Raw genomic sequence first — 23,012 nt, forward strand, 5'->3', positions numbered from 1 at the left:
GTTGCTCGCTGCACGTGGATTATTTTCATTCATACATACATACATACATACATACATACATACATACATACACACACATATATATATATATATATATATATATATCAATTTCAACAATGGTGCCCGGTACCATGGAGCACCAAACAAATTTAATATATATATATATATATATATATATGTGTGTAGCGAATCTCACTTACTCCTCTCGTTGCTTATCAGAGCATCGCGAGCTACTTGGACAAGACAAGTCAAGTACTGCTTAGCCTACCTATTTCAATTAATCGAACTAAATTTTAGTGTCTGTTCACTTTCATGTCATTTTCAACCATGCTATTTTTTTATATAGTTGTTAAAAAAATATCTACATTTAATTAGTTTATTGCTAAATTTGATCAATATATAAGAAATCCTGCCAAAATTTTACCAAGATTACTATCTTGTCAAAATTTTGCTAAACTTTTGGCATTGCCAAAACTTGGTAAGATTTATTTTGACTACAATCTGAACACGCCCTTACTTATAAATATATACATTCTATTATGATGTGCGTTTGCAACGCGAGAATATATACAGCGTGATCCACCATCACATCATCGATCATATATATCATTGCTTAGCCACCCTATTTTAATTAAATGAACTAAATTTTACTTATAAATATATATATTCTATTATGGTGTGCGTTTGCAACGCGAGAATATATACAGTGTGATCCACCATCACATCATCGATCATATATATCATTGCTTCCCTAGTTCCCTTCGTTATTTGCTTCTTTATTCATTAATTGTACGTCTTTCTGTGCATTGTGAATCTAGAGTTTGGTGCTATATATCGGAAATGACTAGGTTATTCTGAAGTCTCATCAACTATGCTAATTAATATTACTCTAGATTGAAAAGTTCATGGTGCAAAATGATTAGTTTTTTTTTAAGTTTAACGTGCATATATATTATTCGAGTCTGACTGAACACAAGTTAAGAGTTATTTACAATAACATAACTTAAGACTTAAATGACTTTTTTAATATATATTATGAAAATGAGTAAGTACTACAAACTGTCCTTTTGTTTAATTTGTTGATTTTATGGTTGTTTATGCAGCACTAACCTATAAATTTTATATTAATAAGCACTAGAAATCAAAACCAAAATGGGTGTTTCATTGGAAGCTATCTAGGAATCTTTGCTTAATTGTCAAAGAAGAAAGCATCTATTCCCTCTCGTGTAAAGAAAACGGCTTGTCCATCCCCCTCATGGAAGAGTAAGCTAGGAACGATTGAGCTAGAGCTTAATTGCTTTATAATGTTCTCACTCATCCTCTCCCAAATGGGCCCCTCAAGCCACAATTTTGACCACCATATTTTTTTTTGTTTGGATTTGTATGTGTCATAATGGGATGCATGCTTAGTGACGTGTGCATGTATGGGAGACAATCTTCTATTGTACTAAAGGGAGACTACTCTCAGTGAGATTGATTGTAAGCTGCTCACTTTTTTGACCCTTTGTGGCATCAATACCTGTGGACAATTTGTTCATCACATTAATTTGCTTTGAACAAATCATACTAGTGTGCCAAAAAAAACAGAAATGAAATTTATGTATAGAAAGTTCTTTATTTTTTTCTTTCTGAAAAAACACACCGTTTAGAAGATCAAGGAGAGTGTGCATTCACCTATTCATCTTTTAAGTAGAAAAAGAGTAGAGCACAGCAAATTAACTAGCTAGCAGTTCCAGCATTATATATATGTAACATACAAAAGGAAAAATTGAAATTGATGGAAATAAACTAATTTAGCTACCAACAAGTTCAATATCAATTTGCTATTTGGTTCAGTCAACTAATCATGCATGAACCTGATCAATTCTTGACAACAAATAATTTGTTTGATTTACCAATATGGAGTATCTTACTATCAATTTATATGCACCAGTGAATATCTAGCTAGCCAGTTCTTAAAAAAAATTAAGTGCCACAAGATGGCAATTAATGGTTTATGGCTGTAGGAACCAAACCAAAACTAAAGCTGCCTGACTGGTTGTGGTTGATTGGTCCCCAATGCACACTATATAAACTTTAGGGTTTTTTTTTTCAGTGTATATGTTGTGATGTCTACTTGGGCAACCAACCATTCCCACGGGGCTCAATGCAAATGCATGTCTTTTTAATTCCCTCACAATCTGCAAGCCATCATTTGGATATGATGGTGTTTTTTTGAGTACACTCCTTTTTCCATGACTAATTGCATGATGTGTCTAGATATATGCATATATATTATAGAGTTTGACCCACATATATATAACGATATGATGATTGGATGCACTAGTGATAAAAGACGAAGTCATCTCTTGTTTCCACTAATCTAGCTTCTCTGTTGGCGCGCATAATTCAGCCTAATTAGGTCGACAATTTTAGTGTTAATTCGTGTAACCGGAGGACATAAGAATGTGGAGTATGTTGTATCTCCTGGTAATTAATTAAGTAGGTAAAAAAAATCCTTCTCATAACATAGCAATAAGAATATATATATTGATAGATGAACAATGCATGTGGAATTAATAATGCTTCTTATTAATAGGGGTGAAAACGGGGCAGGTATTTCCCGCCCTCCTGTCTGGCCACATTATTTCGGGACAAATTCGGGTACCCGGGACTTTTCACGGATATCAGGTCCGAATACATGTCTTTTTTGGCGGATATGAGATCGGGTTCGGAAACATAGTATCCGATGGATACAGATTATCTGGTAAAAAATTCGGGTTTTACCCAGATAATTATACGGATATTACCTATATTATGTTTTTGTGAGGCATTTTTTGGTACTATGTATTGGTTTTGCTATGATGTATTATACCCTATTTATTTCCTAAGTTCCTAATGGCCTAATATAATTGTATTATGGATATATGAAATTGTTAAATGGTTATTGTCTATGTGATATATAAGATTGTTGCTTCGACTTGATATCCGAATAAATATTCGTAACCGATAGTGTGTGTATCTATTTTGGTACGTATTTGTTCCATATTTTTGCCCGACATTATACGAGTTTGTATCTGTATTTGACACTATCCGTGTCTGACCCGATTCCGATTATAAAATATGGGTTAGGATATGGAAAGGTTGAGATCCGACCGAACTCGATCCGTTTTCACCCCTGCTTGTTAATGGATAAACCTTTGCAGATTGGGTGAAGTATACCTACTAGAATCGAGAATTCAACAATATATGATTTACTTATCTAACAATCTTTATAAGTTATACACCCTATGGTAACAAATATTGTTTGATTTTTTTAAAAAAACTTAATAAATGTAGGAAAAACTAATTTAATATTTTCGAGGATACGTATATATGCACCGGCGCCCTGAGGGTGTGCTTGAGGAGAAAAAAAAGAGAATATTAAGAAAAAAATAGTGAGTCATTAGCGTATGATTAATTAATTACGTATTAATTATTTCAAACTGAAAAACAGATAAATATGACTTTTGAAACAATTTTTCTATAGATTTTTGTTAATAAAACACAACAGTTTCTTCTCTTTGTTTTTAAAAAACATGGTGAGACTTCGTTTTTTTCTAAAAAAATAAATAAAAGTTTTCCTCTCTTTGTGTTGCTGCCGAACGCAGCATAATAATTGTTAATATATATATATATATATATATATATATATATATATATATATATATATATATATATATATATATATATATATATATATATATATATTAAGGCGTCATATAGGAGTTTTTATGTTTCATTAGTACACAAACATTTAAGGTCAAAGCTGATTAATTATGACTTAAAAACTATACTAGCTAGCTAGTAAAAAAAAGCTTAATTATAACTCCCTCCATTTTTTTTTTCTTTGACGTTGGTTAGCTCAAAAATGAACCAACCAACGTCATACATTTGTGCAAGGAGATAGTGCTAACAAATATTCCCTCCGTATTTTAATGTATGACGTCGTTGACTTTTTGATTAACGGTACGGAAGGAGTAATATAATTCAAGGTCTCTCTCCTCACCTTTGTTACAAAGCGAGGCGGCAGGAGAAGGAGACCGGCGAGGCTTCGAGCTAGCTAGCAGTTGGCGGTGGCCGCTCCCCCCCCCCCCCCCCCCTCCCCCCCCGGGATAGAATATCACCCGGTGCGCGCGCTTTCTACGCCGAGACCCAGAGAGAGAAAGGAGAAAGAGAGAGAAACAAAGCAACTAAAGCAACAAAGAGAGGTGTAGAGAGAGAGAGAGATGAGAACATATCATCAAGAAAAGAAGCTAAGAGAGATCAAGTGATGTGGTCGTTGCCGTAGCAGCAGTACAGCTTCTCTACCAACACCGTAGTCCTTTCTCTCCTCCTCCCCCTCCCCTCCTCGTTCTGCGTGCCGCGAGAGGATCGAACCCTATTCCTTTGTTCTTGAATCTCTTCCAAATCTGTAACAGAGAGAGAGAGGGAGGAGATCTAGTGAGTCTAGAGAGAGAGAGAGAGAGGTTCTTAAGAGGAGGAGGAAAGCTAGCTAGGAGAATAGAATGTTCCCTTCTTCTCCTTCTCCTTCTCCTTCCTCCTCCAAGAAGCAGCAGCAGCTCAGTGGCGGCGTCGGCGTCGGCGGCGCCGCGGCGGCGGCGAGCTCGAATGATCGGCCGCCGTTGTGCGTCCAGGGTGACTCCGGCCTCGTCCTCACCACCGACCCCAAGCCACGCCTCCGCTGGACCGTCGAGCTCCATGACCGCTTCGTCGACGCCGTCACCCAGCTCGGAGGCCCGGACAGTACGTAGCTACGCTCTATACATGACTGATCTTGATGCTGAGAATTTGATTTTATTTTATTTGGTTCGAGTTCGGTTCTTCTTAATTAATTACTTGTATGTTTCATGATCAAACTCTTGATCAATTGTAGAGGCGACTCCAAAGACGATCATGAGGGTTATGGGAGTCAAGGGACTCACACTTTACCATCTCAAGAGCCATCTTCAGGTGTGTGTGCAGTACATAAATAGATCCATGTCTATATATGGTTTTCTAGTTGCACTAGCTAGCATGGTTAGAACTAGGGTTAGCTTATGCTCTCTCTCTCTCTCTCTCTCTCTCTCTCATGTTCTGTAGATTGTTGTTTTTCAGAAATTCAGACTTCTGTATCTCTGGATCTCTCTCATGTGTTGTAGATTGTTGTTTTTTCAGAAATTCAGACTTGGGAAGCAGCACAAGGATTTCAACGACCACTCGGTTAAGGATGGTAAACACACGATCTACTTGTTAAAATAGCATATTACATTCCTAATTGTGTTCTTATAATTAGCTGGCTAGTTAGCTTGTTAGTTTGTTCGCACATGCATGTTTTTCCTTCCTTTAATTCCGCTTGTTAAAGTTTACCGACTTGATATATGTTAGCAGTGAATTTCTGTTTCGTTTGTACTAGCTAGCTAATTAAACAGCTTAATTTACTTACCATGATTCTTTCAGAATAGTTAATTTCACACTTTGTCTGAATATAATCAAAAGGTGAATTATATTCAAACTTATATTCGTCCATTTTCCCACTGCAGCAATGGACATGCAACGGAATGCAGCGTCTTCTTCGGGCATCATGGGAAGAAGCATGAATGAGTAAGTTGATTTTTTTTTTCATAGAGTACCCTAGCTAGATTAGGTTGTTCATTAATTCAAAATGTGGTTTTTAATAACTATCTTATTATTCAAAATTTCTATGAATTGTTAGCCGCAGCGTGCATGTGAATGAGGCACTAAGGATGAAGATGGAAGTTCAGAGAAGATTCCATGAACAATTAGAGGTAATTAAGAGCATTGTCAGAAACAAATTAATTTTCTGTAATTCAGCATGGTGTCAAATTAATCACATACTGAACTTAATAGCCCAAGAAATTACTTATTAATTTGCTTTGCTTTATTCTGCATATGCTCCTTCACATGTTGCCTTTGAACTTTTGCATGCATGCATGAACGTTCTTGGGAAGTTTACATGCTTGTGGACAGCTTATATGTCAATGTTTGTCCTTCACATGTTCTGAAAATGAGATGCATCCATGCAAGAACATTCTTGGGAAGTTTACCTAGCTAGCACAACTTTATTTTTTTCCTATACTCATCTGTGGCACTCATGAGTTTGGCATATATGCATTTTCTTTGGACACAAAAGAAGTGAATATAACTAACTTTGCATGCAGGTGCAAAAGCACCTTCAGATGAGGGTTGAGGCCCAGGGGAAATACATGCAGACCATCCTGGAGAAAGCATACCAAGCCATCTCGTCCTCAGGAGATTGCGCCACGTGGCACGCAGGATACAAATCTCTAGGCAGCCAAGCTGTCCTTGACATTGGCAGCTCCATGAGCTTCCCTTCTCTGCAAGATGATCTGCAGTTGTATGGAGGAAGCCATCTAGATCACCTGCATCAGCAGCATGAGCAGATGGAGATCAGGCCATCAATTGATACCTTCTTGGCATTCAATTACAGCTCCAGTACTGGGAAGAGCCCAATGGTGTGGCCCGGCGCCGACGACGGCGGCGGCGAGCCGGCGAAGATCTCCGGCGATCATCAGCTCCAGATGACGGCGCCGGCGACGACGACGATGATGATGGAGGCCATCACCATGTCAGGAGGAGACTCCATGGGCAGTAAGGGGTTTGAGGGTCAGATGAGCTCTAAGCTTGACATGAGATCACCACCTCCACAGCAAACAGTGCTACCTGTAGGAAGTGAGAGGATGAGTAGTCCAATTGTTGGAGCCAAGGCTAGGAACATCTCCTATGGGTAAACTAATTGATGATGAATTGAAGAGGTAATTATATTAACTGCATGTTTAATTTTGTGGTGAAACCAGCAAGCAGGCTGAACTGATCTTGCAAGATCACTGAATAAGCATATGTAACTGTCTTGTTATTAGTTGGGAGAGTATACAAAAGTAGTATTGCATTATGCATCGTTCAATTAATTAGGATGCATCCATGCATGCAATTAATTAAGTTCTTGAGAGAGGAGGGTGATCTAGATAATTAGTCGTGCCTACATTCTTAATTTTGGCTTAAAGTTTGTAAATTTTAATTTTGTGTTGTCTTAATTCATCCATGCTTGTCTGAACATTAACGAAAGTTTTCTTATATATATGTATTTGGAGTCGTGTCACAGTACGGCATGCATGCATGTGATAACATGTTTTTACTCATGGGTAAATATTTTAAGGATATAATTAAGTGCAAGTGCTTGATCGATCCTGGATCTATATCCTGGCACTCCAATTAATGGACGTTACTGCCAATTATCCTGGAGACTGACTGCTTACGGGCAATCCAACTAATCCAGTCAAAGGAGGAGGAGCGCTCGGAGTTAGCTTTCCTTGTTAGGGAGATAAGAAACCTCATGGCTGGGAATAGGGATATTGTTATTCTGAAGATTCATCGTAACTAGAATAGTGTTAGCCACGCCCTGGCTAATAAAGGGCGTAGCGAGGCTTTAACTGCTTTCTGACCGGCCGGATGATACTTGTAATTTTATCTCTCACCTGTTGGGTGCTGAGTATGAGTAATATATCCCTGTTCACTGCAAAAAAAAAAACATATATATACTTGCATGTCATCTAGATTATATTAACATTATTTCTAGAAATTTTCATGATTATTACTCGGGGCCTGGGGGTAGGCATTTAAAAAGATTATTAATGAGCCCAAGCACTTAAAAATGTTATATATTATTGGCGTTCCTTTTATCGATCAACTACTAGCCAAAATTACTCGTTTGTTGCTATGGATTATTAAAAGGAAAAAGTATAAATTACTCCCCCCCTGAAGTATTGGATGAGTACGAATTATCCCTCTAAACCTGAAAACCAGTCAATTTTCACCCTCAACTATCGATATTGGATGAATCCCCCCAGCAGCTTTGCAAACGGTTTTGGTTTACGTGGCAATCCAGTCAGCAATTTTTTTCTTTTTAAATCAGCAGACCCCACATGTCAGTCTCTCACCCTCTCTTTTACCCCTCACCTCTCTACCTCTCTCCAAAATCCTCACTCTTCTCGCTTCCTCACCTTGAGGACGGCGGCGGGCAGGAGCGATGAAGGGGGCGGCGGAGCTCGGGACGATGTCGGGCGGAGTGGGCGGCAGCAAAGGGTGCCCGCAGCCACCGGCGCTCGGGACGGTGGTGAGCGGAGCTTAGGGCTGAGGGGGCGGCGGAGCTCGGGGCAGCAGAGGACAGAGCTTGGGGCAGCGGGAGGAGGGGGCGGCGGAGCTCGGAGCGGCGGGTGGAGGGGACTGGCCCTCGTCGCCAGTGCTCTGTCTTCCTCTCACCGATAGAGAAGCAAAGAAGGGAGAGAAGGGGAGAGAGAAAGACCAACACTGCATAACAGCACAATTAAGCACTGTTCCCCGAATCACGATGCAATGGCTTAATTTAAAGTAGCTAGCTCAAATATATCCACAGTTAATTAGCTTGGATTAATTTTGCTCCAATTATATCAGTGACTGAGCCCTGTATAGCATGATGCATGCAGCCTTTTCTTGCTGAGAGTGGAAGCTTCGTTTGTTCTGCGTCGCCTCCTTTCTGCAATGCTGCATATGTATGTACAGTCTAATGTCTATACACAGTGCCCCTGGAATTGCTGAACTTCACACTGCTTGTGCTAGTGTACAATTCAGAATTCAGATCATATCATATGGTCAGGGACACAAGCAACTGTTCTATTTTTTTTTCAGCAGCTGTTAAGATTAATTATTCGAGGTATAAATGAATGAAGTATTATAAAGTTAGGAAATAGATTTAAATTAAATAGTATTTACTATAAGAAATTCATATATGTACAAAATTTTCAAAAATCACGTATTGTTAAGAGTTTGAGAAACGTGTATGTTAATTCATGTTTGGGAATCCCAACAAGAATCGTGTTCGACCTTTAAAATCCAATAATAATAAATAGAAGGGGCAACAGGATAGGGTGGGGCAGTTGACGCGATATTAAAAAAATATAAAACAGAACCAAAATAACGATTAGGTTTGATTTTTAAAAGCCCAGTAACAATAAAGAGGAGGGTCGGTGAGCAGGCTGTACAATAGTAAAGATAACGGCGGCTATGAATCAGCCCATTTCATGCACCCCAATTATATTGGCTGTATAAAAAAAACTGGCTGTTTTCATATCCCCTTGAGTACATGGGACTTGCAATTATATATGGTCCCGATTTCTTTCCTGAAATCCACTAGAACGGTGGAATATTTCTGGTTTCAGGAAAGAAATATTTGTTCCTGAAATGCACCCACCCTCGTCCCTTGTATTATTACAAGCGGTTTTCCTTGGTATTAGCGTGATCTGCGCATGCAAATTAACATATATGTGGCTCCTCTGATCATGCTAATTAATTACCTGTGATAATTAGGGATGATTTTAGAATATTACCATAGACAAACCCTTTAACTGCGCCACTGTACTCCTATATATATCTCTTATTACACCGGTCAGAGTACTGATTATTTCATCATCTTCTTCGTGCATTCGATCGATCCATCGCCATTTCAATTCCCAGTACTTCAGCAATGGACAATCAATGGAATGCAGCGCCATCTTCAGGCACGAATTCAGAGTAAGTTGATTTACCATGGCTATATTAATTTGTTGTTCATTAATTCAAAATGCACCCTCTTTTTAGCCAAACAATCAAAATTAATTTTCTTTTGTCTATACTTTCTGATCGATCTAGCTCCATGCATGTTCATATGTTTTCAAAATTAATTTTCTGTTTTGTCGATCGTCACAGCCGCAACGTGCATGTGAATGGGGCAGAGAAGAAGGCCCAGAGCCAAGAACAAGAAGAGGTGAGAGAGCATATGTATTTTGAAATTCATCATTGCATACTGATGACTAGTTCACATAAGAAATTAGTACCCCTTTAAGTTCATTATTTGCTCCTCCCATTTATCTCAAAATAAATTTATTCGTAAATTAACAATCATTATATTGGAGTTTATAAAAGTAGCAGATATATGTATTAGGATCGGAGCATATAAAATGTAGGATAATTTTATTAGGATTTGATAAAAATGAGGATATTTGCGGAAGGAATAGCATGTTGCTTCTGAACTTTACATGCATGAACGTTCCCCATTAAATTCTCACATGTTCTATCTGAAAATTAAATGATATGTCTCTTGCAAGAGGAACATTCTTGGGAAGTTTACCCTGCTAGTGCTAGCACAACTTTTTTTTCAATAATCTTTCAACTCATCATGAGTATTATATTTGGCATATGCATTTTCTTTGGACACCCAGAAAGTGAATATATTTCTTTGCATGCAGGCAGAAAAGCACCTCCAGATGAGGGTTGAGGCCCAGGAGAAATACATGCGGTCCATGATGGAGAAAGCACACCAAGCCCTCGCATCTGGCGCCACGTGGCCCGCCGCCGATGAGCAGGCGAAGATCTCACCTCCAGGAAGGAAGTGAGAGGATAAATCTGGATTTTTCACATTTTAGTCCTTTTGAAAAACTTATTTTGCAAATAGATCCCTGAAAAAATTTATCCTAGAAATGGTCCTTTTTGGGGCGCCAGAGTGGCTGGCGCTATCGTCCAACTGGACGGCGCCGTCCCCCTCTGACGTGGCGGGGCGATGCTGAGGTGACTAGGGGGAGCGCGCCAGAGTGGCTGCCCCCCCTTAAAATTTTTTATTTTTCTTTTATGTTTTTATATTTTTTCACGCTTAGGGACACATAAGAACCAACCATAGAAAAAAATAAACTCAAATGGACATAATATGTGACCTGTAGAATTTTTTCTCTCCTCTCTCTCTGAACTAGTGCAGAGGAGAGAGATGTGCAACTTTTTTATTTTTATTTTATTTTTTTGATATTTTTTCACACTTAGGAACTCACAAGAACCAACCTATAAAAAATAAACTCAAACGGACGAAATATGTGGCCTGTGGAATTTTTCAAAGCTCTACCGAAAAACTTCTCTCCTCGAAAACACAATCTTGCAAGTGGAATTTGGAGGTTTTAATATCGCCGAACCCGACAAAGCGGGGGAGAATCGGGTGTAACTTTTTCTGTAGATGTCCGTGGATATATTATTTGCCTGATTCCGAGTCCGTATGGGAAAGTTACGCCTATTTCAATAAATGGCATATTTTGTCCGTTTCGGTAGAGTTTTGGAAAATTCTACAAGTCACATATTTTGTCCGTTTGAGTTTATTTTTTATATGGTTGGTTCCTATGTTCTCCTAAGTGTGAAAAAAATATCAAAAAAATGAAATAAAAATAAAAAAATTGCATCTCTCTATATTGTTTAACTTATGGCTATCATTTCATGTGGTTATATTTTGAATTAGATTAAGTAATTTCATATAGTCTAATTTACTAAAGGATCTCTCTTATGTTTAACATGCTGATCAAAAGGTTTTACTAAAGGAGTTATGGTCTAATTTTAGTGAAGGTGCAAAGTAGACTAATTAAGTGGTATGCTAGCTATTTTCAGACTTAGCTAAGTGGTAGTTCGAGTTAAAAAAAATTTTTGTGGTTGGTTGTATCGTGATCCTAAGTGTGAAAAAACATCCGAAAAAATAAAACAAAAATGACACCGTTGCAACTCCATACAGAGAAACAGGAATGGAGGTGAGGGGTGGGGGGAGGCGCCAGCCATGTTGGCGCCCTCCTCCCTGGGGCGGCGCCAGCCACTTTGGCACGCTCCCCCTAGCCACCTCAGCATCGCCCCGCCACGTCGGCAGGGGGACGGCGCCAAAGAGGCTGGCGCCGTCCAGTTGAACGACGGCGCCAGCCACTCTGGCGCCCCAAAAAGGACCATTTCTGGGATAAGTTTTTTCAGAGGTCTATTTGCGAAATAAATTTTTCAAAATGACCAAAATGTGAAAAATCCAGGAGGATAAATAGCCTTACCTCCACTTCAAAATATAGCAACTATATTTTGGGAGGAAGGTAGGTATTACTTATTTAAAGGAACATCTTCTATGGCTATGGGGTATCATAATTTATGATTAAGAGGTGTAATAAACCTCTTGCATGATCAGTCAATAAGCGCATATATATATACACACACACATATATAGGACACTCATATGGGGCACCATGGTATCAAATGCACAAAATCACTCAAATTTTTCAAAATTTTCAAATTGTGAGTATATACCTAGTTATAATAATTCGATTCATACCTATACCTATCAACAAAACAACTCAAATTTAACTTTATTTCACAATCCATGATTACATACCTAACTAATTATATGTATGGATGCTATATACCTAGAATCAAAATCTAACAAAAACAAGTTCAAATTCAGTTCAAACTTGCTTTGAACTAGTTAGTAAAGTAGTTAATGTTAATATCTAAGTAATTGAAAAAGTTTCATACTCATTTGAATTGGGTATATACTCAATTTCAACAATGGTGCCCGGGCACCATGGAGCACCAAACAAATTTAATATATATATATATATATATGAGAGAGAGAGAGAGAGAGAGAGAGAGAGTGTGTGTGTCTTGTTTGATGGTGTTCCAAAATGGCATAATTAATAATATGATATCCGAATTTATTTGTCGAGGCATATGACTCAGCACCTGCTAACTGCTCCCAAAGTCCAAAAATGTAATAACCTATAACCAAACGATTTTGCTAAAAATTAGGCGCAATCGGAGTTTCTTTTGTTTTTCTTTCTCTGTTTTATTTTTATTTTTCATCCTAGAGTCTCCAATAGGCATTGTGCCATTATCAACTTATAATATCAATATTTATTCGAGATAGTGGTGAAACTCATCCTTTATAAACTGCAATCCCTCGTAAAAAATATATAAAAATTAGCTATAATACGAATCAGGCTGAAACGACGTATCCAGCCCATCAGGGCCCATACTAGAGCCCACTATCAGCCCAATACAGCGCGGCCTGCAGCCGGGGCCCACCAAGACTTCCCAACGTCAACGCAATATTCTCCTACCTGATGGATGGCCGGAAAATGGCATTGGACGGACAGGATGCACAAGAGGGCAACTAATTAATCGCATTTTATTTTGTCTTCCAAGATGACATTGTTTGACCTTGACATTTGAATTTTCAAATTTCAACGAGACCCAAACCTAAACGGCGATGATAACGATGACTGTTAACTTGAAATTAAGTGTCAATGTTCTATAGGTCATGGTCATGTGAGATAACGTATACGATACATCATTTATGGTCGTTGATTTTTCTACCGTAAGTACGAAAATGAGTGACCAACATTGATTCCATATATAATGATAAATTATCAGCAAGAGAGTGATGAACAAGTCAAACTACAACTGTAGAAGATTAATTAATTAACGACTAACGGTGTTCATCTTCTAGAAAGGCTAGAGGGTAGGGGCGCAGCACAAAAGCACCAATATCTTATTGCCAGGTGTCACATGCATGACCAAAAATGTTCCGTATATTGAGTTCGTCATAAGGGCCAGATTAGTCTAAGGTGAACTTTTGAGTACCTTTCATATTTTTGTTGTGCTGACTAAAATCACGTGCAGATTTGTTTGAAATGATACTTCCGTATCACTATTTTTGCCATAGTTTGTAACGCATAATCTTGCTTTGTCAGGGTACAGACTGTCCTACTATCTCGTTTTCTCCGTAATACAGGGACTATATGTGCTATCATGACAGGTATACTCTGTTCCAAAATATAACTATTTTTAGCATTTAAAATTTGTTTTAAAATACAATAACTTCTCTATCAACATTCTCTTCTCATCCAATAACAACTCTTCCACCATTCACTTTTTTCACCTAACTTTACTTCTTAATCAATCACAATATCTCTCTATTTAATTCTACCTAATTTCTTAACAATCGTGTCAAACTCTAAAACCTCTTTTATTCTAAGAGGAGGTATTAACATATTATCATAAAACTTTTTAGCAACTACGTAAATATGAGTATAGTAGCTACGAAAAATCTCAAAGATTTTTTTTTAAAAAAACCCATTAGTACTAAACATGGGAAGAAAAGTGCTTGAAAAGGAACAAAGTAGATCTAACTGATAGCTGTGAAAAAATCTCTAAAAAAAAGAAAAACAAACTATATATTAGTATTAGGCCTTTTATTTTCTGATTAAGTTGCTCTACAATATCAAATCAACTCATCTTCTAAATTTATAATAATCAAAACTCAATAATCATACGTTGTTATTTTTTTTCGTTTTTGCGTATACTTTCTTAATCCTCATATTTATCAGTTGCAAACAGGGCCTAAATCTTTATAAGAAAAGTCCTTAAAAAAGAAAAGAAAAAATATTCTAGAACAAAGACAGTGAAAATAAAACCTGTTTTGACCATATGAAAAAAAAATTAATCCCAACTCCCAATTCCCAAGCCAACCACCACAGCAAAGCCTCCCTTCCTTTCCTCTCTTCGTCTTCCTCCTCCCTCCCCTCTCTCCACAGGTCAAATCCTCCCCTTCCTTGCTTGCAATCCTAGCAAGCTCCAAGATCGCGGCAAGCTAGCCTCGAGGGAGGCCCGCCTGCCCGGGCCTCGGGCTCCGGGGGCCCGGTTCTTGAGGTTTCTTGGTCGTGGGGTCGAGGAGGTGGTGGGTGGTGGTGGCTGCGGCTTGGCGCGATGAACAACCACGCGGCGGGCGGGAGCACGAGCAACGGCGGATCCGGGGTCGACGGGGATGGCGGCGGCGGTGGCGGCGCGGCCAGGAGGAACACCAAGATGCCCAAGTGTGAGCGCGCGAGATCTCTCTCTCTCTTTGCTCTTCTTTGCTTGCTTCTTGTCTCGTCTAGCCTTAGTCCAAGATCAGGATGCGATGAGCAGAGCTGTTGCTGAGAGCGAAGTCCATGTAGTAGTTAGTAGCTTGGGTTCTTTTCGCAATTTCACCCCGCAAAGGTGGTGGTAATCTGGCTAGCTTAGGGGGGGTCTCAGCTCTCGAGATGGATGCTAGCTCATGCATGTTTTCTTTTTGGATTAGTATGGTAGGTAATGATTTATGTTGGGTGTACTTACCTCTAGTGATTATATACCTAGCTTCAATCGTCCAGGAGAAACCTTGATTAAATTGAGCTGTGCGCAATTCTAATATTGTTTGGTTTGTGCTTTGCATAGACGAACATTTTAGGTCGAAAACGCCGATCAAGTGTTAGGGGAAGCGAATCTGACTAGCGTTTCCAGGTTGTGAGCTGATTCTTACTCCGTAAATTTTTCATGCGCAGATTCCAAGTTCACGCAGCAGGAGCTGCCGGCTTGTAAACCAATTCTAACTCCAAAATGGGTAAGTTTAATTACTTGTTGCATACTTCCAAGGATTAATAAATTTAGGGTGTTACTAGTTTTAGGGGATAAAAGATGAATATATGTGCGGAGCCGTTCACTGATGTTTTGGCTTTGTGCTACTTAGGTTGTCTCGGTGTTTTTCCTTGTCGGCGTCATCTTCGTACCAGTTGGTGTTGTTTCGCTGCTAGCTGCACAAAATGTATGCTCTGTATCTTTTACACAATAGGACATGTTCTGGAAGTTTCTGTATTTATCTGTTTGAAACTGTTGCAGGTTGTTGAGATAGTTGATCGGTATGATGATGCATGCGTGCCAGCCAACATGACTGATAACAAGCTTGCTTACATCCAAAATCCAAACATATCCAAAGAGTGCACAAGGACTCTGACGGTAATGAGCTTAATTTTCTGGCAGTTACCTCATATTGAATGATTAGGGTATATAGTTGGAGCAACACTGCAGCTAAATATATCTGGGACATTTTTTTAAAACTTTAATTAGCATGTGGTTGTAAGTGGACATTGTATCAAAATTTGTTGGCTAAATGGGAACTGTTTTGTTTTTATCTCCAGATTACAGAGGATATGAATCAGCCAATTTTTGTATACTATCAACTTGATAATTTCTACCAGAATCATAGGAGGTATGACATGATTCTATTCAAGGTTTTCAATCAAGAATTTGATTACTTAGCCTTCCTAACCAATCTGGCAACAATGAAACCTATGACTTTTTTGCCTTATGATAACAATAACATGCATTTGATACCTAGTATGTATAACTCTTTCCAAATTCAGATATGTGAAGAGCCGAAATGATGGACAGCTAAGGGACGCTGCGAAGGCAAACCAGACATCTGCCTGTGAACCTGAGAAAACCACGGCAGATGGAAAACCGATTGTTCCTTGTGGGCTGATTGCTTGGAGTTTGTTCAATGATACATATAGCTTCACTCGTGGCAATGAGAACTTGACAGTAGACAAGAAGGACATCTCTTGGAAAAGTGATAGGGAGCACAAATTTGGCAAAAATGTCTATCCAAGCAACTTTCAGAATGGTTTGCTCAAAGGTGGAGGAACACTTGATCCGGCAATCCCAGTATGTGAACTCTTGATCTTTGCTATCACGCTGTTGCACATGCATGTAGTTGGAGGCAAACTGTTACGCATTTTATTACATATGCTTAACATCTTGATTTTCTGCTAATATCAACTATAGTTCATTTGAGTTCTTATTCACATAGATATATAAAAAAGTTGCCTAGCCTTGGAATTTCTATGAGTAACTCATATCAGTTCGCATTCTATGTGACAGTTGAGTGAGCAAGAGGACCTTATCGTTTGGATGCGGACTGCGGCACTTCCTACATTCAGAAAGTTGTATGGGAGAATATATGTTGACCTCAAGAAGAATGATACCATAACTGTGAAGCTGAGTAACAACTACAATACATATAACTTTGGTGGCAAGAAAAAGCTGGTCCTTTCTACTGCAACCTGGCTTGGTGGGAAGAATGATTTTCTAGGATTTGCGTATGTTATAGTCGGAGGGGTCTGCTTTTTCTTGGCATTTGCTTTCACCTTGCTATACCTCATAAAACCAAGGTTGGTAACATATGTTCCCTGCAATTAAATGGAAATGCATGTGCTATATACTTGATATGCTTGTAGGCCATGCAGTTAACCTTCTCATTATAGTTCACTATGTAGATGCATATGCTGTGGAATGCTACATTCATGACATGGGTGTTATGCAAAAAGCTCATTTCCTAGATTATTATGTTTTCTGAGAACATGTCTACTGTCGATCATTTTTTGGTGCATATCATTCTTACGGCTATTAGTGCCATTAAGAGTGATGTGGCATTGCTGTACTGGGTTGTATCATTGTATCAAAATAAAGAAACAAAGCTAAAATGTTCATATTGAACATGCATACTTTCGTTCCTTTGCTGACTGAGATTTTATAGAAGAATCTCTTTAGTTGCAAATTTTGTTAGGGTAAAATACTAAGGCAGCACAGGGCACAGCTAGTTAGTATCATACTCATGTTGCATTGATATGCACCTGTATTTACACACAACCACATGCTGTATTTGGTATATGGAAGTCGTTCTACTATATTTATCTGCGGTATTTTTGCAGGAAATTGGGTGATCACAACTACTTGTCCTGGAACAGACATCCTGGAGGCCGTTAAGACGTCCAAAACACTTGTCGCATAAAAATGGCTCATCCGGTGACATGTATCATGTACTTAATGATGATATACTGAAAATTGTCAGGGAGTGTAATCAGGTCTTTGGTTTGACCTAGACCTTCATGTACATCTTAGCATAAGAACCACGCTGTTTTGTTTCATTGTTTCTTTTGTTATTTCGGAACTGCATATAGCAGTGATGAATAGAATCGGTACTGATTGTTTTGTGATGAATAGAATCCTATCATTCTGAATGCCTAAACCGTTCTGTTATTGGCTTAAGTGGTTCATTCATCATGCTGATATGCATGCTTCAGTAATAAAACAAACAAACTGTCTTCTGATAATGGGAATATGGGATTGAATAATTTTTAACAGATTTGCTTGTCTACCATGATCAAATGCTGCAAACTTCTCACATTATCTCAAACACGAGCGGCAGAATCAAATGCCTTTGCTTTTTTTTTTTTGTTCTTTTTTTTCAGACAGGTGTGGAATAGAATGACAAACAGAACTGAAATTGCCCTGCTTTTATTGCTTCAGACAGGCGAAGATGCCAAACAAAACTAGTTTTCTTCGCTGAAACACAGTTCATGGGAGGCTACAACAATGCTCTGCCACACTGATTTGCTTGACATATTCAGCAATCAGCATCAACAGTTCAACACCAAACAGCTTACATAATCCAGCAGCCAAGAACCATCACATAACCTATTCCATCAGTACAATACAAATACATCAATGGCACATTTCTTTTGCCTCCCTCGTTTCATAACTAGGAAACAAGAGGGAATTCAGCTCAGTGACAGGGGAACTGAATTTTCTAAGGTCAGACATTTTGTTCAGCTGCTACTGGCTCATCCTTGAGATTCTTGCTGAGCCACTCCTGAGCAGCTACCAGGTCAGGGAGCACAGTTGCTCCAGACTTCCTCCAGCTCTCAGCATCGGCGGTCTTGAATCGGTCCAGAAGCAGCGCGTGCATTCCGATGCTCCGTGCAGGGGTGTAGTCCTTGCGCATGCTGTCGCCTATGTGAAGCGCCTCTTCTGGCGCGACCTTGCCCGCCATTTCCAGTGCAATCCTGTAGATACTTGGATCTGGCTTCTCCACACCAACTATTCCAGAGAACACCCCAAAGTCCCACTCGGAGCCCTGGTTAAAAAAAAGATCAAGAGAAGTCATGAACCACAACATTTACTTGTGAAGATGATAACATTAGAGGAGCATGAGGTGTAATTTGTTATGCGGAGAATATCGAACCTGGTTCAGTCCTAGAGCAGGCAAGATGACGTCTTTGTAACGGTATTCTGCGTTGCTGACAATTCCAACCGTGAGCCCCTTCCCGCGAAGCCACCTCATGAAGGGCTGCGCATCAGGGAATACCGAGTACGGAGCAGACGAGCCAAAAGAAGAGTAAATCCGTTTGAAAATCTTCTCAAATGTCTCCTCGTCATACTCATAACCAGCCTACAAGACAGCACATATCAAGCAACCGAAGCACTTAGCCTCTGAACACAAAGACATCACTAGTTCCTGAAAAGCTTCAGACCTACAAAACAGTGGCATCACCTTAACAAAAGAATCCTTGACGCACATCCTCCACCAGTCGATATTCGGCATCTTCGCTGCAAATCCAAAGCATGGGTATTGCCTTGCCATCTCGGTGTATGCAAGCTTGAAGCCCTCATGCATTCGCTGGTAGTCAGGACATGGCTTCCCAGCAGCCTTAGCTGCCATACAGTAGTAATCACCAAGCTGCCCTTTGTAGGCAAGCAGAGTACCGGTGACATCCACAGTGATCAACCGCAGCTTCGAAATGAGCGACATGTTTTGACGATGATCTTCTGAGCAGCAAAAAAATAAAACGATGAAAATTCTACAGTGGCGGATCTAACATGGGGAACCATCAAACTGTTACTACTACTAGTATTAAGGTTGAGGGCAGATCTCTAGAACAGAAGCTAGAGGCTAACGCAAATTTGGAGAAGAAAGACAGAAAGTGCGTGGGTAGAGAGGTGTGCCGTGTGCGTAACGGATGCGGGCAGAAGGAGCAGAACGAGCGACGGATGGGGATCGGCGCAGGCGGGCGGCGGTGGCGGGAGGATGTGCTCACTCACCAGGCTGGATGCGGTGGGAGGATGCCGACGAAGCGGCGGTCGCGTGATGGATGGGGGTCGCCGGAGGCGGAGGCGGCGCCTCGCGTGATGGATGGGGATCGCCGGAGGCGGAGGCGGAGGCGGAGGCGGCGGCGGCGCCTCGCGGGATGGATGGAGACGGCAGCGGTGGCCGGTGGGCGAGATAGAAGCGTCAAAATGGCGAGGGCAGTTTAGTAATTTCGCCTAGCGCATCCCATTCCTTGCAAATTGCACATCCCATCCCCACCGTACCCGAAATATGAAAAATAGAAATAATGTATAATACACTTCCAATCCCATTTTTCAAATTAAGCCCTTGGGATTAACCTTTAAGACGGCGGGTTTTTATTTTAATTTTTTATATGGTTGAGATGGTGGATAAAAAATAGCTATCTTTGGGGCACTGTCCGATTAGACACGGCTGACCGAACGAGCCATGCTGTGTCGGCCCCATGTGCTGGGTCTAGAGCCTAGGCACGGTCCAGTGAGATGAGATGTCGGGTCATGTTGAGTTGGCATGGCACGATTAGTTTACGTGAACTGTGTTGAGGCCGGTTAGCCCAAATTTAACATATACTAAGAAAAAAAAATATGAATAGAGTCTGTTCTATCATGTTGCACAAACTTCGGCACATGTTGCACAAATGAGATCCCCCGCTCATTGATAGCACATTCCTCATCCTCATCGTCAAGCAATGCCATGGCCCTTCACTTCCTACTTTCTTCGCCCCGAGCTGGTGAGTCCATAGTGATCGCTATGCTTAGTAGTTGTGCTCACAAATTGGGTTGGCCATACCACGATGGTACCGTGCAGGTCTATGTCGACGAGCATCCTCCGTCGCTTCCTCTTCCTGAACCCCTGGCTTCTTCGATTTTTCCGTTTTCCTTTACTCCGTCGGTCCCATCGTGTCGCACGGGCCAAGCTATGCGCTATTCCTAGGTCATGTCGTGCTGGCTCACACATGCACTTGTTGTGTTGGCATGACAACCCGAGTAGCAACCGAAGCACAGCCTGACTAGACAGGTCGTGCCAGCACGACCCTCCGCTAAACGGATCGACCATGTTGTTCTTGAGCTGAGCTGCACATGTGTGCTCGGACGGATACAGAAGTAATAATATAGTACTTTCTTTATTAAAAGTAGGAATTTCTTCTATTTTTATGATTAATGATGCTTCCGAATTTTACCGTTTGCTTAGAATTTTTTAAGCCCCTGTCTTTTTAATAAATTCAGTTACTTTCTTTCCGTGGAAGATTTGCAATTTTTTAAGCCCATAAGTTTCTTATGATATAACACACTGTTTTTTAATACGCTGTTTTTTTTGTACTACTGCAACCGGATCAATGGTGACACAGTTAATAATAGTCTAGCACATCTATTTGTACATTTTTAATAGAACAACTAGCCTGTGAATGTGGACGTCAAAGAATACACCATACAAAGTGGTATGCTTTTGACTCTGATACTGTGGACTGTCCGACCATTCAAAAATGAGATATTTACTTCGGTAAATATACTTGTGCAGGAGACCCATGGATTCGATTGCCCAAAAGCCTTGCAAAACATCTTCATTTCCCGAAGAGCTCCGTACCACATCACATGTACACATACCGGCACCCATCATAACCTACACAAATTAATGAAACAAAACAATGTGACAATAATCAAAACCCATTAAAATTCATCAATAAAATTCATGCAGAAAAGGAGAAAATTTTCAGAACTACCATTCCTTCCTTTTCATATTTGAATTTTTTTATCAACTTTTTTTTTAAATTTGACCAACTTTATGGAAAAATATAGCGGCATTTCCAACCCAAACAAATTTATTATCAAACTATATTCAATATTATATTTATGAAATTATTTGGTGTTATAAACATGGTCGAACCTAAATATGTTTGAATAGGAAAAATGTTTTATAACATGAAATGGAGGGGTAGTAAATAAACAAGTAAAATGGGAATGGGCCGTCCTTGGGCCTAATGACCAGAAGAAGGCCTTGGCCCAATAATGCAAACGATCGACATGGCTGCGTACTTACTGGGATCCTTGGTGATGAGCATGGCGGCGCCGGCGAAGTCGCACGTGCCGCCGGCGACCTTGGTGCGCTGCCAGTAGCTGTTGAAGGCGTAGGAGGCGTGCGCCATGAGCGTGTCCGGCAGGAAGCACGGCGCCCCCGGCGCCGCCACCATGTCGCAGTCCGCGCCCGACGCGCACGCGTAGTCCATCGCCGTCTGCGCCACCGCGCTCGCCACCGTCGGGTTCGCCACGCACCACACCCCCGCCTCCCTCGCCCCCGGCGCCGGCGGCTTCGTCGTTGCTGGCGGCGGGCTTCCCGTTCCCGGCGCGATCGATGGCGGCGGCGCACCGGCCTGCGACGGCGTCGGTGGGTTTCCAGCTGGCGCGATCGATGGCGGCGAGTCGCCGGGGCTCGCCGGCGTCGGCGGCAGCGGGGCCGGAAGAGCCGGCTTGGTAGGAGGAGGAGGGTACACGCAGTACGGCGGCGGCGGAACGTCGTCGGCGGCGACCGGAGTTGATGGGCCCACCACGTCTTTGAACGGTGGCAACGGTGAGTACTCTCTTGAGGTGCCATTTGCTCCACCTACAATGCACACAAAAGATAATTAAACAAGGTAATTAACTAGATTAATTGGACCAAATTAGACGAAATCATACATATATATGAGCAAGTACAAAATCAAATCATACATGTATATATTAGTGTGCATTTTGTAGCTAGATTGAATTCTTGATGCATAATTACCACATTGAATGGAGAGGATGAGAGCTAGGAGGATGTAGCGCTTGATGATGATCACCATTAGCGGCACAATGAATTTCATCTAGTCAGATGATCCTATATATGTATATTAAATTTACTACGGCCGCGAGGCTACCAAACTGATGCTTGTAAGACATTGGAGTACGGGGAGAGTGAGACATTGATATAGTGTTGCAAACGAATATAAGGAGAAGGATTCTAATCCATAGATGGACTACACCCTCTGTCCCAAAAAAGACAAATCTTAGCGTCCCAATGCAAAATTAAAGGAGAGGATAAATGACCAAATAACCCTTATTATTAGTAAATTAGTATTGGTGGGTAGATAGATAAGGGGTACTGAAGGAATAAAATTTTTTGATTTGCGAACCGAGAGTAGATAAGAAGGTAGATGTTGATTTATTTTGGGACAAAAATTTGAATTTCAGAAGTTGATTTATTTTGGAACGGAGAGAGTCCTCCATTCTAAAATAAACGAATTTATGTTATGGTATGACATTACCATACCTTACATTATCTGGCACCTATCCAGATTCGTTGTACTAGCAATAAATTGAATTACACATTTGCGCGCACTAACTAATTATTTGAAGCCTTATTATTTAAGGCTGGTTACACCTTATGTCAATGAACAAAGGAA

The 23,012-nt window shown here is 40.3% G+C and overlaps 4 protein-coding genes across 6 annotated transcripts; 2 read left to right on the forward strand and 2 right to left on the reverse strand.

Moving 5' to 3' along the window:
• Positions 1 to 4,194: 4,194 nt before the first annotated feature.
• LOC127775877 (myb family transcription factor IPN2-like) lies at positions 4,195 to 7,129 on the forward strand. Of its 2 annotated transcripts, none has more exons than XM_052302185.1 (6): positions 4,195 to 4,764; positions 4,895 to 4,971; positions 5,176 to 5,230; positions 5,541 to 5,601; positions 5,714 to 5,786; positions 6,180 to 7,129. In XM_052302185.1, the coding sequence occupies exons 1-6, from the start codon at positions 4,527 to 4,529 to the stop codon at positions 6,768 to 6,770; spliced, it is 1,095 nt and encodes a 364-aa protein (XP_052158145.1). In that variant the 5' UTR covers positions 4,195 to 4,526; the 3' UTR covers positions 6,771 to 7,129. The 2 variants fall into 2 exon arrangements, with proteins under 2 accessions (XP_052158145.1, XP_052158146.1); XM_052302186.1 differs by having other exon boundaries at positions 5,720 to 5,786.
• Positions 7,130 to 14,352: 7,223 nt separating this feature from the next.
• On the forward strand, positions 14,353 to 17,693 carry LOC127776682 (ALA-interacting subunit 3-like). Its single transcript, XM_052303187.1, has 8 exons — positions 14,353 to 14,707; positions 15,195 to 15,253; positions 15,380 to 15,454; positions 15,529 to 15,645; positions 15,828 to 15,898; positions 16,053 to 16,353; positions 16,570 to 16,859; positions 17,400 to 17,693. The coding sequence occupies exons 1-8, from the start codon at positions 14,599 to 14,601 to the stop codon at positions 17,452 to 17,454; spliced, it is 1,077 nt and encodes a 358-aa protein (XP_052159147.1). The 5' UTR covers positions 14,353 to 14,598; the 3' UTR covers positions 17,455 to 17,693.
• Positions 17,694 to 18,135: 442 nt separating this feature from the next.
• LOC127776683 (uncharacterized) lies at positions 18,136 to 19,771 on the reverse strand. Of its 2 annotated transcripts, none has more exons than XM_052303189.1 (4): positions 19,570 to 19,771; positions 19,022 to 19,293; positions 18,713 to 18,919; positions 18,136 to 18,604 (listed from the first exon to the last, which is right to left on the reverse strand). In XM_052303189.1, exons 2-4 carry the CDS (start codon positions 19,277 to 19,279, stop codon positions 18,284 to 18,286), a joined length of 786 nt encoding a protein of 261 aa, XP_052159149.1. In that variant the 5' UTR covers positions 19,280 to 19,293; positions 19,570 to 19,771; the 3' UTR covers positions 18,136 to 18,283. The 2 variants fall into 2 exon arrangements, with proteins under 2 accessions (XP_052159149.1, XP_052159148.1); XM_052303188.1 differs by having other exon boundaries at positions 19,022 to 19,296; positions 19,570 to 19,770.
• A 1,127-nt stretch (positions 19,772 to 20,898) lies between these two features.
• Positions 20,899 to 22,480, reverse strand: LOC127776684 (vegetative cell wall protein gp1-like). Its single transcript, XM_052303190.1, has 3 exons — positions 22,355 to 22,480; positions 21,632 to 22,192; positions 20,899 to 21,214 (listed from the first exon to the last, which is right to left on the reverse strand). Exons 1-3 carry the CDS (start codon positions 22,431 to 22,433, stop codon positions 21,183 to 21,185), a joined length of 672 nt encoding a protein of 223 aa, XP_052159150.1. The 5' UTR covers positions 22,434 to 22,480; the 3' UTR covers positions 20,899 to 21,182.
• Positions 22,481 to 23,012: the final 532 nt, after the last annotated feature.

This window comes from Oryza glaberrima, chromosome 6 (genome assembly GCF_000147395.1).
Source record: "Oryza glaberrima chromosome 6, OglaRS2, whole genome shotgun sequence".
NCBI classification, from domain to species: domain Eukaryota; kingdom Viridiplantae; phylum Streptophyta; class Magnoliopsida; order Poales; family Poaceae; genus Oryza; species Oryza glaberrima.